The sequence below is a fragment of the Podarcis erhardii genome (assembly GCF_964252035.2).
Source record: "Podarcis erhardii genome assembly, chromosome: 7".
Lineage (NCBI taxonomy): Eukaryota > Metazoa > Chordata > Lepidosauria > Squamata > Lacertidae > Podarcis > Podarcis erhardii.
Genome location: NC_138511.1, coordinates 44,243,770 through 44,261,527, shown reverse-complemented (window position 1 = coordinate 44,261,527; position 17,758 = coordinate 44,243,770). Strand labels below are relative to the sequence as shown.

At 47.3% G+C, this 17,758-nt stretch overlaps 1 protein-coding gene across 3 annotated transcripts in view; it reads right to left on the bottom strand.

Moving 5' to 3' along the window:
• Positions 1–13,614, bottom strand: part of SPIRE2 (spire type actin nucleation factor 2) — a 28,236-nt gene extending 14,622 nt beyond the window's left edge. For 2 of the 3 annotated variants that reach the window (XM_081871563.1, XM_081871564.1), the window contains exons 1-3: positions 13,045–13,514; positions 3,328–3,365; positions 296–658 (exon numbers count right to left, since the gene is read on the bottom strand). In XM_081871563.1, the coding sequence (XP_081727689.1) occupies positions 296–658; positions 3,328–3,365; positions 13,045–13,399 (756 nt within the window). In that variant the 5' untranslated portion in view covers positions 13,400–13,514. Of the gene's footprint in view, positions 1–295; positions 659–3,327; positions 3,366–13,044 lie in introns of all 3 variants that reach the window. The other variant, XM_081871565.1, reaches the window with a different exon arrangement.
• Positions 13,615–17,758: the final 4,144 nt, after the last annotated feature.

The following is a 17,758-nucleotide window of genomic DNA, read 5'->3' as shown; positions in this document are numbered from 1 at the left end:
GTATCCCAACATAATAGACTATGCATCATTTGTGGACTGGAAGTGCCAGTAGTGAATATAGACTCTATGCCATAGTTTGATTTCCATTCCAGGCATGGGACAAACAAGAGAACACCAACCATTTCTACTTCCGTTTCTGTTTCCAGCAGAAATCTCTGACACCCCTAGCAAGCAGACAACATGTCACAAGCGCACGCATGCTCCTTCTTGGGGTCAAGCAGCGCTGATGCTGCCATGCATGCCCTCCCATCAATGCCCATGTGGCAAGAGCAACACAGCCCACTGCAATGCTCACCTCCTTGGCATCGCGAATCTTGGCCAGAAAAGCCTTCAGTTCAACCGTCTCCAGGAAGAGGGCTCTGCAGACAGCCTGGTAGTGGGCCTCAGCTTCCTGGGGCTGGGTGAGGCGCATAGCACATAGCCGCATGGCTTGGCTGAAGGTGCACACGGCCCTCAGGGTGCCCTCCGCCACAGCCTCCTCTTCCTCCTCCTGCCCGCCATAGCCTTCATCTGCCGTGGCACAGCCACTGTCCTCTGAATCGCTGTTGGCCATCAAGTCAATAAGCCGCTCCAGTTCAGGGCTGAGCTCCCGTTCCTCATTCTCATCCAGACCCCAGTCCAGCGCTCGGTAGATCGCAAAGCCGAGAGACTGCACCATCTGCAAGCAAACAGACGCAGGTGGTTAAGGCAAAAAGGTTGTTTAGGTGAGATTGTGCCATTAGGATACAAGATTAAGTGATGGCCACCAACTTGAATGGCTTTCATAGCGGATTAGACAAATCAACAGAAGATGTGGCTACATGTAGCCAGTGGAGTCGCAAGGGGGGCGGGGGGCAGTGCGCCCCGGGTGCCATGTCTGGGGTGGGGAGTGGGATGCCCTTCTCAGAGGCAGTATCTGGCTGGAACTCTGAACAGGAGCACTCATTTTGAGAGGGAAGATATACTGCAACACTTAGTTGCAGGTATTGTGTTGTATACTGTTCTTGCTGTTACTGTTGGTATTACAGTGGTACCTCAGGTTAAGAACTTAATTCGTTCCGGAGGTCTGTTCTTAACTTGAAACCTGGACCTGGGTCAGGAGGAAATTGGAGTTGTGGGGACCTTCAGATTTGGAGGGATTTTGAAACACGTCCTGAAATATCTTTTGGATTTTAGTCTTAACCACGGAGATGTGGATGACATGTCGAGAAGGAATAAAACCATTGCTATGTTGGAGCTCCTCTGAGACCTACTCTTCAGCATCAAAGAAAGGAAATTAAGAACAAGATCAGCAGAAGACAAAGTAAAGTGTATGTATCAATATGAAGAAGACTTGCAGAAGGGACCTGGAAAAGAGTTAAGAGGCTCGGACAGAAGATCACCAGGTTGATGGACTATATGGAATTGACGGAAATGACTGGCAGAATCCGAGACCAGGGAGAAGAGACGGCAGAATCCGAGACCAGGGAGAAGAGACGGTGGAAAAAGTTTGGAAAAAAGTTTGGAAAAAAGATTGGAAAAAGTTTAAAGTTTATTTATAGAAATACGGGGAAATTAATGAGTGTTAGAAAAATGTTGGAATGAAATTATATGGCTTTAGTAGAAGTCTTATAAGGAGTTAAGCATAAATAAGTATCATAGTATTAATGGAAAATAAGGTTAAAATAAGTTAAGATATTTATATGACAGAAAATAGTGAAAGATGGAAAGGAATTGCTGAAACAATTAATAGAAGTAGAATACAAAAAGGGAGGTGAGAGGAAGTCAATGAAACAAGGGAATGAAAGATAAGGCATTGAAATGGTATGATGTATGTTTTTAAATTGTTTTTGTTCTGTTTTGTTTAGTTTAATGCGTTAATGTTGTGTAGTGTATTGTTTATATATTGTATTGTATTGTTTTTTCTTTCTTTTGTTTTTTCTGCTTTTTTTCTTTTTCTTTTTCTTCTTGTAAGGTTTAAAAGCAATAAATATTATTTAAAAAAAGAAAAAAGAAATTGTTTTTAACCTGAAGCACCACTTTAGCTAATGGGGCCTCCCGCTGCTGCCGCTCCACAGCCAGAGCACAATTTCTGTTCTCATCCTGAAGCAAAGTTCTTAACCCAAGGTACTATTTCTGGGTTAGCGGAGTCTGTAACCTGAAGCATCTGTAACCTGAAGTGTATGTAACCTGAGATACCACGGTATTGGAGATTTACTGAAATGATATTTTAAAACAATTCATTTTATTTCCCAGACAAAGGTGTGCATTCTGGCTCCCCTCCTGTTTCTCTTCCTCTCTGCACCATGAACGCCAGGGCTCCGTTGTCTAGAAGTCAAGGGGAACACGAGCCCCCCGCAGGGAACAGGGTTGATGTAGAGAGCCAAGAATCTCTGAGCAGAAACAGAAGCTGCACTGTTAGCTGGCTTCCTTCCCCTGTGGGAAACGTGAGTGGGGGGTGGGCAGTCATAAAGGGAAGAGGTGTACATTGATAGAAGAAAAACAAAGATAGTGTCATGTCAAGTTGAGCTGAGCTGTGGAGGCTAAGAGGAGAACGTGGGGAAAGAGGGAGAGGGACACACACATGTTCAGGGTGTGCAAAGAGATTAAAAGGGCCTAAATTCCACCCTTGTAAGATCTCCAAACCAGATCCAGCAGGTGCACAGCACCTGCCGAAGGATCTCCCTTGCTGGCTGCTTCTGGTTCCCGGCCCATCTGAAGCCAAACTATTCCAGTCTCCCAGCTACCATTTTGGCCATTTCTAATGGGATCAAGGAGGGACTTGATTTGGCCTGGGACAGCCCATTAAATATAGTTATGCTTCAGCATTTGTGAATTATTCATTGCTTGGGCTTAGCTACCAAGGCGACAGGCACCCAGGAGAGATGGGCTGATGGTGGAGCTGCAGCTGCTTTGAGTTTGGGAAGGGGGGGAGGAATGGAGAGGAAAGAGCCTCTCCCAGAGGTCTTCTCAGGAGGAGGACACACAGAAATCACTCGGAATCAGAAGGGTTCTGTTTGCACCACTTTAAGGCGCTTTCATTCACATAACGTTGGAAAGACATGATAGGAGCTTTTAAAGGAAATGCATGGCCTGCAGAAGGCATATCTCTCCCTCTCTCATAATACCAGAAGGTGGGGTCTTTCGCCTGATCCAGCTCCAGAGCTCTTATGTTCTTAGCAGACTGAGGTTTTCAGCACTGATCTCTTGAAATCTATGCTGTCTTTCAACTGGCTGAAGGCAGAATGACTTCATCCACATGCTGAGATAAAAGCTTTTTAGCAGGTCACCAGAATGATCCAATAATGCTGGCTTTCGGGGGCAAGTTTCAGTGACCCCTTATTTCCTAGGAGGGAATCGACAACGTACCTGTGCTTCAGCAGAGGGTGTCAAGGTCAATGGGAGCTCTGCAAGAGGAAAATGACACCATTAAGATTGCTGCCTTTTGGAACCATATCCCATATTGTCAAGTTGGGGTTGTTATACCACCTTGTTGTTCACATGCCCCACTTACACACACACTCTTCCCAACCACAAGAGCAAGGCTAGACTCAAAGGACCCAGATTCACCTGGGCACCTTTGTGGGATTCCAACCCAGCCTCCTTCCCTTATCAAAGCAGGAGTCCATATTCCCTGCTACTACAGACCAGACAGCAATTCAAAGGGTGCTGTAGACACTGTCCAAAGAGGCCTACAGGACAGCTTAAGAACCAAGTCCAAGAGTAAGAGATTAATATTTCAATGCATTAAGTGAGGTGGTGCCAAAGCCACAGCTCTCTCAAGGAAAATGAATGGCTGGCTCAGCTACAGCACTGGGGTGCTCACAGAAAGCCCACTCAGCATCATGCATGCAACACATTACCTGATGCAGGCCAGACTGAACCACACTGACATAAAAAACACTCACATCTCCTAGGGTCAGAGGGCAACGAGTAGTATTCCCCTTTCCCCACAGCCACAGTTTCTGTCCCAACCCAAGCTGATTAAAGACTGGGAAACCCTATCCAAGCCAACTGCCCAGCAATGCTTCTCTCCAGAAACTGTTTAAAACAAAAACTAACTCCCAGTAGCTATTTTTATGGGGACTTGAGATCTCATCAGTTTCCCCTCAAGTCTCTTTTCATTGGTCAGACAGGAAAAAAATCTTTCTTTTCCTGTTCCTTTAGAATCTTTTATGTTCCTATATAGTTTTTATTCTATTGGTGTTTAAATGTTTTTAATGACTCTCTCACCCTGCTATGTTTTTAGCTGTTCCTATGTTATCTGTAAGCTGCCTTGAGGTATTATAATAATTACAAACCCCTGTTTATTATTGCTTTACCCTCCATGGTGAGGGAGAACTATGGCTTGTCATTGTACTGATGATGATTTTCTGTTTTATACACCAGCACACACTACTCCTTCTCCAAGCCCAAATGTGCCTTTTAAGTACTGCCTTCTTCAGTCCTGGCTGGCTGGCAGTGAATCATCATGGAGAGCCACACAGGTAAAGAAGGGGTGGTGGAAGACTGCATGGCTGAAAGTCTCTGTCTGCTGCACCTGTAGATCAGGCTCAAGTGCATACATGAAACATGAACAATCAGGGTTTGCCTGTGAACATTAAAAGAACAGCAGCAGCAGCAGCCTCCTCCTCTTCTGCAAGGGACAGGCTGTGAACTCCAAATATTAAGAGGTGGGAGGGAAAGAAGCAAAAATGCACGAGTGGTGGGAGTTTGGAAAAGAAACAAAACAGAAAAAAGACACGTGGCAGCTGGTGCACCAACAGTCAAAAAGGCAAATAAGAGGCTCTCTGGGGCAGAAAGTGTTTTTCCAAGTGCATCTTTGGCAAGACAGAAATTAGCCCTGAAAAGGCAGGCCATTAAATTCACCCACTTGGGGACCATAGTCCTCAGAGAACCTGCCATTTATGAATGCAGAGCCTTATTTTTTTTGGGGGGGGGAGAGGAAGAGCACTAAATGGAGCAGGTTTTCATTCCCAGGCAGGGATAAAGCAGTTAAGCCAGGCTCCCCCTGCTCCATTTCCCATAATTGTCCGCAGTGCTTCAGAGCCACTTTGCTGTCATGTCCCCTGTGACCCGAGGGAGCTCAGACCCCCATTTCCTGCCATTTCCCCAATCAATGAGCCACTTATAGGCTGCCCTGCAGAGAGGTCAATCTGGCCCACACAAGTGCCTCTAGTCTCCAGTGACACTGAAGGGTGAAGCTCTCCTTCTCTCTTAGCATGCGTAGAACAGAGGTCGAGGATGCTTTCTGCAGGGCTGCCCAATGCTGTTTAGACTGGTTTGGGGTTTGTTTGGTTGCAGGTGGTGGAGGAAGGGTAGTCCTGGTGGTGGTAGTGATGGCAGCGCTTCTTACAACAACAAAAAGTTGTTTTTACTGTATACTGAAAAGGATTGTAAGCCGCTCTGAGGAATATTATGGGCAAAGGTCCGAGGATATAAATCAGAACAATATAGCCTATTGTTATTTCTTCCCATCATCACTCTGTCCAAGAGGTGCTGGGGAAAGAAGGCTCAAATAAGCCATCTCTATTTAGAGGTACTTCCATAGCCAACAATCAATGCTCTCAAAATTTTGCAAATACTACAAGCTTCCCCAAGCTGGTGCCCTCTAAATATTTTGGACAACTCCCATCACAGCTGAGAGGTATTATAGTGGGAAATGGCTGTCCTAGCTGGGGCAGGTGGGAGCTGTAGCCTGAAATACCTGGAGACCACCAGGCTGGGGAAGGTTGCCCTACCTCTAGGATGCAACATGGTGCCCTCCAGATGTGGACTGCACAGGTCCCATCCTTCTTGGGGCTGATGGGAATCGTACTCCAAAATATCTGGAGCTGCACCAGATTGGCAGCCTTGCATTGGAAGAAAGCAGAGGATGGCTTCATACAGCCACATGAATGGAGCAAGTGTCCTGTACTCCATTTATCAGCAGGACAACAGGAGCAAAAGCTGTTAAAGAGGCATAACTTGCTAGGGCAGCCGCATCAGCAAAGCGCAGTCTAACAGACTCAGCAGATTCTCAGCAACTCCGAGACATTTCAGAGAAATTAAGGCATCTCCTAAACATCTCCGTAGGCAGCACCACACAGCAATTCGGTGGCAGAAGAACTTTTAAAAAACCCAGACACAGAAAGAAAGAAAGTAGCAGCAGAAGCTCAGATTTGCATCCTTGTAAAAGGGGCACAAAGTCAGCTGGTGAACGGATTTGCCCCTCTCTCAGTTCCTAGTATCTCTCATATATCACAATTCACCCTTGACTCCAGTTCCATTATCAACCAGTCCCTGAAAGAGGAACTGCAGAGGCTAAGCAGGAAATATTTCTCTTTGCATTTGGCATTAAAATGTCCCCAACATGGAAATTCAGTCACTACAGTTTCTCTGTTGGTCTCAAAAGGGCAGGAGACAGTATGTAAATAGTATATTTAAATTAGGTTGAAGTAGATATAAGCAAGGTTTAGAGCTTTACAGAACTCTCTGATGGACAAAGGAAAAAAGATAAGGGGTGGGGAACCAACCCAGTCATTTGTAACAGAATTTAGTCTTGCTTCTCAAACTATCTGATGTGGCAGACCAGCAATTCCTACCCCCCGCCCCAATGTGTCAGAAACCAGCACCATATTGGTCCCTGGGGCATCTCACCCAACTTGCGTTGTGATGTTTTCATAGTCTGGCAGCTGATGGCTTATGGACTGGCACTATTCTGTGGACCACCACTTTGAGTAGCCTTTTTCTAAGGCCATGCCCCTATTTCCATTTGCTCCTTACGTGAGCACAATCTGCAAGCATGCCTACATTCCACAGACTGAAAGCACACCTGGATTTCAACAGGAAATCCTCTGAATTTCAGAGGAACTGCTCTCTCAGAATCTCCACACAGATCATGCAGGGGATTGCAGCAGAAAGTGCCATACATCAAGATTTAAAAACACTTCGCAAAATTATGTGCTGGTCTTGCACAAGACTCTTCATTCCAGTATTTAATTGCTGCTCTCTTTTGGGGTAGGCTGAGGAAGACAGGTGGTTGTGTTGTTAATGGTTACAGAGGCCTACTGGGTATTATTATTACTATTATTATTTGATATTGCTTGCCCATCACACCTTCACCAAATCAAACTGCAGACTGATATAGCTAAACATTGTTCTTGTGCAAGGGTTCACCATTAAGATTATTTTTTAAATAATGGGAAAAGTTGCACCCTCCTCAAAAGCACAAGTCTGCATTTTAACTACAGTACTGTTAAGAGTGATACCTAAAGGCTGGTTACATTTGGTCTTGCAGACTTCCAGTGGGTTGATTTGCACACAGATGCAAAAATACCTGCAGGTGTGCCCAAAAGTGTCAGGACTTATTCATGCTGTGCATAGTTAAAACTAAGGAACTTGGTCCCACAGGAGGCAGTGATGTTGTCCACCAGCTTGAATGGCTCTCAAATAGTATTAGACAAATTCATGGAGGAGAGGGCTATCAGAGGATACTAGCCAGGATGGTTATGCTCTGCCTCCACAGCTGGAGGCAGAAGTGCTTCCAAGTAACAGTTGCTAGAAACCACAGGAGGGGAAGATGCTCTTCTGCTCAGATCCTGCTTGCAGGTTTTCTGCAGGCATCAGGTTGGCTACTGTGAGAACAGGATGCTGGACTAGATGGGCCCCTGATCTGATCCAGCAGGCTCTTCTTATGTTCAGAACAGAAAAGGTAGAGGAGGGCAGGGGAGACATGTCAGAGAGGAAGAGCAAAGCAGCTCAGCACAGATACATCCCATCAAGCTCTAATGTGGATGGGAAATAGTGGGAAGCAATGTGCAACACACAAACATAGAAATCAGATCTGAACTCCCCATATATGATTTTTAAGAAGTGTCCTTCTGGAAGCACCCCTAGCTATATAAAGCAAGGTTTTCAGGATACCATGGATGCTGGAAAGTAATATGCTAGGAACTGAGCTTCTCTCTACTGCAGCAAAGATTCCTTGCTATATACTGCTACTGTTCATCACTGTGTTCCTTCAGGGACCATTAAACTGATGCAATTCTTGGCCTCCTCCCCACTAAAACATCAGTGGTGCCTGTGGGCAGAGAGAGAGAGCTCTTGGGCTGGAATGATTTAAATGCACCAAAAGAGTCACCTTCGCTTTGCATCGTTGGTTGAAGGTCAAGAAGTCAGTGACCCTTTAGTAGCTGCTGACAATCATAGGCTAGGCTATGTATAGCCCAGAACCGGGCAGACCAGTTTTTAAGGCACTCTGTGTAATGCTTCTAAGTAAATATTATCAGAACAAGCAGATCAGCAATAGCTACTCCTGCAGACTCCAACGCAACCAGCTGCAGCCCCTGCAAGGACAAAGGCAAAAGGTTCCATTCTGCTTTGTCCCTCCAGGCATCTCTTATTCTTTCAGAGTTTTCATACATGACAAAGAACATCAAAACAGAAAACAATTACCTTCCCCATGCATTCCTTCCAGTATTTCATTCTCTTGGGATTAGCAGGAAAGAGTTAGAATTTTGAAATAGAATTGCTACCTGCCTTTGCAGACGCCAGAGAGATGTCAAAACATGGGGGAATTGTGAAGTGCTTTCTGGGGGATGAGCACAATGGAAAGGATTTCGGTGCCTGTTGGTGAGGATTGGTAAAGTAGCAGCAGCCAAACTGATTCAGATATATGAAGCTTAGGACAATAAGGTCGTCAAATTTAGACAACAGTACAGTGGCTTTGAAGTTGAGAACATCTCAATTCTTTGCATGTAGGCACATCCTCATTTCTTCAGCTGCGCAACAGGAGAGTCACACACAAAAGGGACATACATACACACACACACACAAACACACACACACACACAAACAAACAAACACACACATACACACAGAGGAAGTCATGATATTGCTGCCTCAATTCTTTGTGAATTACTCTTAGGAAGCTGCCTTATGCTGAATCAGACCATGGCATTGGTCCATCTAGCTCAGGATAATCTACATACACCTGGTTCTCCGGGGTTTCAGGCAGAAGACATTCCCAGCCCTACCTGGGGATGGTGGGGAGAGGATGGGACCTGGGGCCTTCTGCATGCAAGGCAGATGTTCTTCCACTGAGCCATGGCCCTTCCCTCTTGACACAAGCTCCGTACAAAGCACATGAGTGTCAGACAGACATGCTCATCCTGTCTCTTGTTTCCATTCACCTTAAGTGGGGAATGGAGCTTCGTGGAACAGTGCACAGAATAAAGCTGTGAAGTCAAGAGCTTTTGTGGACAACAGGATTCATCCGATGCATAAAGGGAACCGAGGGGGTGGTAAGTATATATATGTGCAGCGCACACATAAGAACATAATAAGATCCTGCTGGATCAGGGCAATAGCCCGCCTAATCCAGTATCCTGTTCTCACAGTGGCCAGGCTGATGCTTCTGGGAAGCTTATAAGCAGGACCTGAGTGCAATAGCAGCCTCACAACTTGTGATTCCCAACAACTGGTATCTAGAGCAATACTGCACCCACCAAGAGTGCAAGCAGAACATAGCCATCGTGACTAACAGGCATTGATAGTCTTTACATCTATGAATTTGTCTAATCCTCTTTCAAAGTCATCCAAGTTGGTGGCCATTGTTGCCCTTGGTGGGAGCGATTTCCATTATTTAACCATGTGCTGTGTGAAGAGGCACTTCCTTTTGTCTGTTTCGAATCTTCCAACATTCAGCTTCATTAGAGACCCTCTGCTTATGGGCTGAGAACACCAAGTTAACAACGTAAGAACTCAGGATGCCCAAAGGAACAAGTTGCTGCCTGATAGCTGGAGACACATTCTTCAAAAATATAAATAATTACTGGCATGGCTGAGATAAAGAGCAGTAGCTGTTTGAGGAGATGGAACCTCCTTGGTTTTGTTGAATTTCATATAAGAGCAGCAATTTGCCTCCAACAGGAAACATGGCAGGATGCCAACCTGCCCAGAACCTGTAAGTCCCCAGCTTGTTTGAACTAGGCAAGAAGTGCATTTTTTTTTTCCATTGAGAGAGATAAGCAGCTGAAAGAGAACCCAGGGTACATGCATGTCAGTTTCCTCCATTCATTTCACTGGTAAATCCAACATCATTCATCACTAACCTGGTGCCCTCCAGAATTTTTGGACTGCAACTGTTATCAACCTCAGTCAGCAGACAATGGATGGGGTGATGGGAGTTGTAGTCTAAACCCTCATCTCAACACCTGCCTGCCCATACTCCAAGACAGGAATTGGGAACCTGTGGTGCTCCAGATGTTGGACTACAGCTCCCATCAGCTCTGATCATTGGTCAGCTGGCTGCTTAGAGTTTAAGTCCCACAACATTTGGAGGACACCACACTAGATACCCTCCTCTAAGACCTTCAGCAGAGGCTGTCCTTTGGCTGCCCCATCATCTAAGGTGTGTCAACAGGCTGCAGGGGAAAGGGCCTTCTTGCTGGTGGCCTCCTGACTGTGCAATGCTCTCCACAGGCTTCACTGACATCATTTCAGTGCTGCCAGTCAAAGCCCCCCCCCTTTCCCCCTGGGCTTTTTAATTCCCTTTCATGCCACTTTCATGTCTCACACATCCTGTCTCTTTTAGGTCTGATAGCTTTCATATCGTGTTGTTTTTAATGTTTTATACGTATTGTAGCTTTCACATTTGATTCCCAAAACCCTTCTGTGGGTTTACAGGTAAAATGTCTACTGCAGCTCTTCCTGCCTGTCCCAAGCCTTGAGATGCATGCAAGAGCATAAATGAATGTGTGTGTGCATTAGTTATGTGCATCGCTGGTGGGAACGTTTCCTCTGCTGCATTTCAGAGAAGCCACAAAGGGAGCAGCTTTGCAGTGATTCAATACACAATTCTCTCATCACCTGCTGTGTGGCTGGTAACTGTGAGATGCTAAGCACCCAAACACTGATGTCCCTGAGGCCACACAGGGCCTGGCTCACCCCTTGGGGCCAAAACACTTCCCTACCCTGGAGACAGACAACAAGGCAGAATGTATAGCTCTTAAACATCTACACCTGCCTTGCATGGATGTACTAAATGATGAAGGCAAGCAGCGTGACTCAAGCACTCAATGGCTTCTGTTTACGCTAGCACATGAGAACACGCTGCAAATTGGTCGTTGGTGTAATTACACACATCATAAACATACCAAGGATGTGAAGTGTGTCCTTGGGAGATACTTTGATCTCTTTGCTCACACATGAAAGATAATCCAGGACCTACTACAATCCAGGATCCCCACCCAGTTTGCAGGTGCACAGGGAAGCTTAGACTTTGGACTTGCGTGACAGCAGGCAAGTGGGGGAGGGGTGGGGCAGGAAAGAGGTTTGTTTTAAAAGAAAAGCATGCAAATAGGTTGGGTAACACATAATAAAATTATATAATTAATTTGGATAAGGATTTGTTAATATGCTGCTATATTGTCATGTTATCACAATACGTATAGCTTTAATTTCCAAATAAAACAGTGTTAAAACTTTTAAAAAGGAAAATGTTCTTCTACAGCAACGTGTGGGCGGTCCAAGGCATTTTGCTGCCTGAGATGGCCAGGATTGCACCTCCCCGCCCCCACGTACAAAAGTCAACCAGACTGACAGCTTTCTTAGATTTCCACAATTGCACTCAAAGGCAGCAGGTTAGTTTAAGCAGGCTGTAGGGCACACACAGTTCTGCCCACTCCCCACCCACTCCATAGCATTTACCACCTGCGGTAGTTGCTTCATCTTCCCTCATGTTAGCGCTGGCCCTGGGACAGCCTTGCAGTGCTTAAGGCAATCGCAACATACATGGCGGGTCTTCCATTAGGAGGCTTGTTTGGTTTGGTTTTAAAGCATGATGATATTGTATCTATCTTCCTGCAGTTTAAGTGCCTTTCACCTTCAAGTGGAGACCACACACACACAATCTTTTGATTCACAGAAGTGAGAGCATGTAGAAAACAGTTCCTTCAGCTTACTTAACCTGAATTAATTCTTCTCTGCTTCTCAATTTCCTTTGCAAAGAATTAAGTTTTGTCTGTTTATATGCAAGGATCAGCAGGAACACAAAATGCACAGAGACCAACTCCTACAAAACAGGACGTCCTCAAATGCCATCACATCTGACAGATTGATGCCTTTAGGATTCCCTCTGTCTACTTGGGAACAGGCTGCTTTCAGGCTCCAAGAAAACAGCTTTAAGTCAGCACATGGGGAGAGGCTGGCCCCAGCCACAATTCACCTCCAGTTCTTCCCTTGGGATATTCAGAACCAACCAAATTGTTAAAACCTTTTGCCCTTCAGAAACAAGAAGTCCAGGTTTTTTAATGGAGAGTCTTTACATGCCCCTTATCTGGCTGAAGCAAGATTTCACTTCCCACCATAACACTTTTTTGTTTACTTCTGGAACACATCTCAGGCTCAGAAAGGAAACACACACACACACACCCACACACACCTTAAATCTACCTCTGCACACCAAAAGTTATCCCCCCCAATATATTTGTTTCCTGCTTAGATGTACTTGGAGGGCTTCACTATTATATTAGTAGATTCTAAAACAGGAATCACAAAAGCAAATCACCAATGAATACTTCCAGCCTTTTTTTTCTTTTTAAGGAAATGAGGGTAGAAGGAACGGAGGGTATTAGCCCGGCAGTTCAGTTGCTGGCTCTTCCCTTGCCAAGGAATCGTCCCCCCCCCACCTCCCGTTATGTCTAGAGCTCTGGACACACCCGCCCACTAGCCTCTCAGGTAGGGACCAGCAGGTGAAGAGGGGGGTGGCTACGGGACTGCGGGACACAGAAGCCCTCTTTGCTTCTCTCCCCCCCCCCCCCAGCACTCGCGGTGCGTTTAGCTCTTAGCTAAAAGCTCACCCCCCCCCAACTTAATCCCTGCGGGCTGAGAAGACGGGGGAGGGGCCGAGCGCTCAGCCGCAGTCCCTCCAAAGAGCCTCCGTCCCTGAAGCTTTTTCCCGGACAGCCCAGCAAAAACCGACAAGAAGGTTGCTTTGCCCGAGTCCGGGGGGGGGCCGCTCCCCTCGCTCCAGCCCCGCCGCCGCCGCCCTTGTGGGTCGTTCGGCCCGGCTCCGTGGTGCCGCCCGGCTCGCGCCCCACTCACCGGCCACGCCGTACTCTCCGCAGGCGGAGACGGCGCCGTCCCGGTGCAGGCGGATGTCGGCGGTGTCGCGGATGCGCCCGGCGGGCCCCCAGCGGCGCGCCTCCTGCTCGGGCGCGCCTTCCTCGACGGGGCCGGGCTGCAGCAGCCCGCGGCAGCACTGGAAGCACACGGCCCAGGCCTGCTCCTCGTTGATGGGCTGCTCGTAAGACTTCAGCACCTCCTCCAGGGACAGCTCCGCCGGCTCCCCCGACGGCCGCTCCTCGGACGCCGCCACCGCGGCCCCCGCGCCGCTCCCGCCGCCGCCGCCGCCGCCCTCGGTTCCCGCCGCCGCTGCTCCTGCCGCCGCTCGGGCCATGGCCGCTGCTCCATCATCGGCTCCTCCGGCGAGGCGGGCTGGTTGCCATAACAGCGGCGCTGCTGGGCAGCCTGAGGAAGAGGACAAGGAAGGGGAGGGCTGAGCTGGGCTGGCCGCCGCCACGGCTGCTTTGTCATCCCTCCAGCCCAGCCCGCCGAGGAGGGAGCCCCGCAGCCGCAGCCTATAGAGGGCCAGGTGCGGCCAGGAGGTGGGGAGACACGCCCCGCGGGCCCGCGCCCGGCTCCGCCCTGCGGAGGACAAAAAAGCCGAGGGCGCCCTCTCCCACGCTAGGCTTAGCTCTGGCACAGAGGTTCAACGCCAAACCTCTGCCCTGAAGTGCTTCGAAGCAGTGCTTCTGAGCGCATGCAGAGAGTGGCTTTGTAAAAAAAAAAAAAAAAGGGCCTCTGAGCGCATGCGGCTACTAAAAAGTGCCCCTGAGAGCACGCAGAAAGTTGCCTTTTATTTTAAAAAACGCCTCTGGGTGCATGCAGAGAGTGCCATTTTTAAAAAATGTCTCCAAGCACATCCAGAAAGCGACTTAAAAAAGAAAATGCATCCAATTGGTCACTGTGGAAGGGAGTGGGTAAGATAAAAAGGTAAACGACCCATGGACAGTTGGTCCAGTCAAAGGCGACTATGGGGTGTTGCGCTCATCTCGCTTTTCAGGCCAAGGGAGCCTGCATTTGTCCACAGACAGCTTTCCAGGTCATGTGGCGAGCATGACTGAACCACTACTGGAGCACAGAGGACCGTGATGAGTGCCAGAGCACACAGAAACACCATTTACCTTCCCACTGCAGTGGTACCTATTTATCTACGTGCACTGGCATGCATTCGAACTGCTAGGTTGGCAGAAGCTGGGACAGAGCGATGAGAGCTCACCCCATCGCGCAGATTCGAATTGCTGACCTTCCAATCGCACTGTGGAAGGGGATGGGAGGGACTAGGTGGAACTTTGATGAGATCTAGTGGGGCTGCTCTTAAATAGCCAGTGTCCCCTTCACCCTCTTCAGGGTTCAATCAGGAACAAACTGAAAATTTTGTACATGAGTGGAGCTCTATATATAGAGAGGGGAACACCAAGAAATCAGTATGTTGAAAAGGGAACACCAAGGCTCAAAGGGGGGGGAGAGAGAGCACATCTTCAGGTCCCTGGATGCCATATAGATGTGGGGCAGCTGGCTGCAGCTACTCGGGAGAATCACAGAGCTTGAAGGGACCTCCAGAGGTCATCTACTTCAACCCGCTGCCCAGTAGAAGGCCTCTCATAGAGGATGCTGCTGCAGCACCCTGACAAGTGGCTGTCCAGCCTATGCTCAAATGCCTCTAGCAAAAGAGCACAACTCCCCTCCAAAGTATAAAGTGCACACATGGGCCAATAGCCTGTACCCCTGCCTCAAGAGTAGGGATGGAAAGACACTCTGCTCATGCTCTGAAGCACTAATATATCTACCCATGTTTGAAAGAAGGGGTTTTAGAGCCTTTACCAAAGACTTCCGGGAAGCCCTTCTTTCCATCACCCTTCCCTTGCAAATTCCCAGCCACTGGGGGCTGCTGCTTTTTACAATGGGAGGCAAAACAGAGAACTGACATCAAAGGCACACATAGCAATGCAACTCTACAGGATCCTGATGACCAAGTATAGTAATTTAATCCTAACCTAGTTAATCCCTTAAAGCATTCACAGGGAAGGGAGGGCTCTCTCCAAATAAATTGCATTTTCCTCTATCCAGCTCTTGCAGGTGCCCTTGAACAACCCTTCAGGAAATCTTTTTATTTTCTTTTATTCAATGCACGCAAGGGAGGGCACATTACAACAGCCTTAGCAGAGGAGCTCCCCCTGCACCCATACAGTTAACGCAGTAATTTCTTGTAGGGTCTTTCCCTTCACTGCATGGATGTCCCATTTTTTCCCCAGCACTCCAAACGGTAATATTTTTGTTCCTCAGGGGAGAAGACATTTCTTACTCAAGCTGCTTGCATGCTGTGCAAAATGCAGTTGTATGATACCTGAGAGCTGGCGACATCAATAGCAAGCAGTGGGGTGTGTTTGTGTGAGTTCCTGCATGCAGGCACACCTGTGTCATTTTGTAACTTTTAGGAGTGGTTTTTTAAAAAGAAGCCTAAGAGCAGGAGTGTTGTTGTGGAGCTCTAGAGGCCAGAAGCAAAGGTATCTCCACTCATTATAGAACTGTTCCTTTACTTTAGGATCCTTTTGCTTCCCTTCAACAACTAAGAGTTATCTGAAAGCTGTGCACTTGCCCTTTTGCAACACAAAATTATAGAAAACTGCAGCTGCTTTTCCAGACCTGAGTGCTGAAGCTGGTGGAACCTACACCCAAGAGAGAGCGTTGCCAACTACCATCCCCTTAGGTTAGAGAGGGGCACACTTCTTCAGCCAGAGGGACCCATTCCCTTGCCAGGCAACCTCCCAAGGGCCAACTATGTTAATAGTTGGTGGGGCCAGGGGCAAAAGAGGGCCAGGACATGTGATGTGTGACTCATCTTCGCACAGTGGGTTACATGCCAGCAATGCAAAAGCCAGATTTCTACACCCCTCTTATGTGTCTCTCTAGCCACAAATGCAAAAGGCATTCCTGCAGTTCAATGGCACATTCTGACTAGGCGAAAGCACATAGTAGGAGGGCACAGAATAGCACTTGGGGGTGCATGGTTTGGGGAGGGCCCAGGACCAGAGAGAGAAAGGCCTGAAGGCCATAGACATACCTCACTCCAGCCATAGATATTCATATGCAGTTTTAGGAGATTAGGAAGCTGCTTCATACAGAGTCAGACCATTGGGCTCTCTAGCTCAGCATTGTCCACACTGACAGCTCTCCATGATTTCAGACTGGAACAAATTCCCAGACCTGCCTGGAGATGCTGGGAATTGAACCCAGGATCTTCTACATGCAAAACAGATGCTCTGCCATTGCAATGAGCTCTAGCACTTACTGATTAGGGAAAACAAGAACACGCCATGGTCTGCAAGATATACATGAGATTTGGATAAATCCCACCTCTAAGAGCACTTGGGAATCATTTTCAGAATTTTTGTTTTTGTTTTTCAAAAACTGTACTGTTTTGCCATTTTGTTTGCTGCCCTTGGCTTTTTTGGGAGAAAGTGGGGGATAGAAATTGAAATGATGATGATAATCATCATAAACGGCTTACTGATAGGACCAGACTATTAATAGCTGGGAGCACAGGGAAATACAGGCATATGAAAATAAATAATTAGAATAAGCCAACAAAAAACAAAGTCCTTTGTCAGGCAGAATAAGGAAGTAGGTCATTGACTCTACGTAAAGCAAAGGTTGAGGAAAAGTAATGATGGCCAAACGTACTATCCAAAGAGCATTTGGCCTAGAACTGCTTGATTACAGACTGTTAACGATGCTACATAACTCAAAAGTTTGTCTAGATAAATTGGCCCAGCAAAACATAAAAGTAGGATGAACTTGGAAGCCAGCATTGCAACACTTTTCCATACCAGGTGGTTCTCCTGGGCTCAGCTGAAAACAGTGTGCTAATACATACATACATACATACATACATACATACATACATACATACATACTTTGTGGGTAGGAAGGAACACAGCAAAGTAACCACCATAATAGCAGCACATACCTACAGACTGCTCCATTCAAACACAGTTTTGCAGATAAGCACCATACCCTCCAACATTCCTGGAGGGTTTGGAGCACCACCTCAAGTTGTCTCAGCTAATCCCTCCCATCAAAATGAAGGTAGGACATTAACGAGCAAATGAAGTTCAGCTGGTTAGCAGTAGCCAGGTTGGAATGAGGCCACCATTTTTAAAGAACCAGGCAGCACATGAAGTGTGAAGGTGGGCAAGTTAGAAGGAGCAAGAGTTGTACAGCTCTCAGATTTGAAAGCTCTGGGTGGTGGTCACCACAAAAGGAAGGTAGAAAGATGGCACCAAATCCACCCATCTGAGAACTTGGGGTGCTGACAGGGAGGAGATAGGAAGTGGTCACTCCTTTAAGGAAGGCAAAATGCCTTGAAAGACAAGGAACCAGATGGAAGCCTTATGCATCTGTTCCCAAGTAACCTTTTGCTATGGGGCCACTTGGGTGAAGTCTAGCCTCAGAGCTGCTTCACATATTATAAGATAACTGAATGTGCACATGTTTACCCATGGTGTGCCCCACAATGTATGAAGGGGACACACGGATAGAGCATCAGTTCAGCTTTTTATGCAGAAGGTCCCAGGTTCAACACCTGGCAGCTCCAGAGACCTTTGCATGAAACCATGACAAGCTACTGCTTCCAGACGTAGAGCTAGTGGACCAGTGGTCTGGTTTGGCATATAAGGCAGCTTCTTATGTTCCT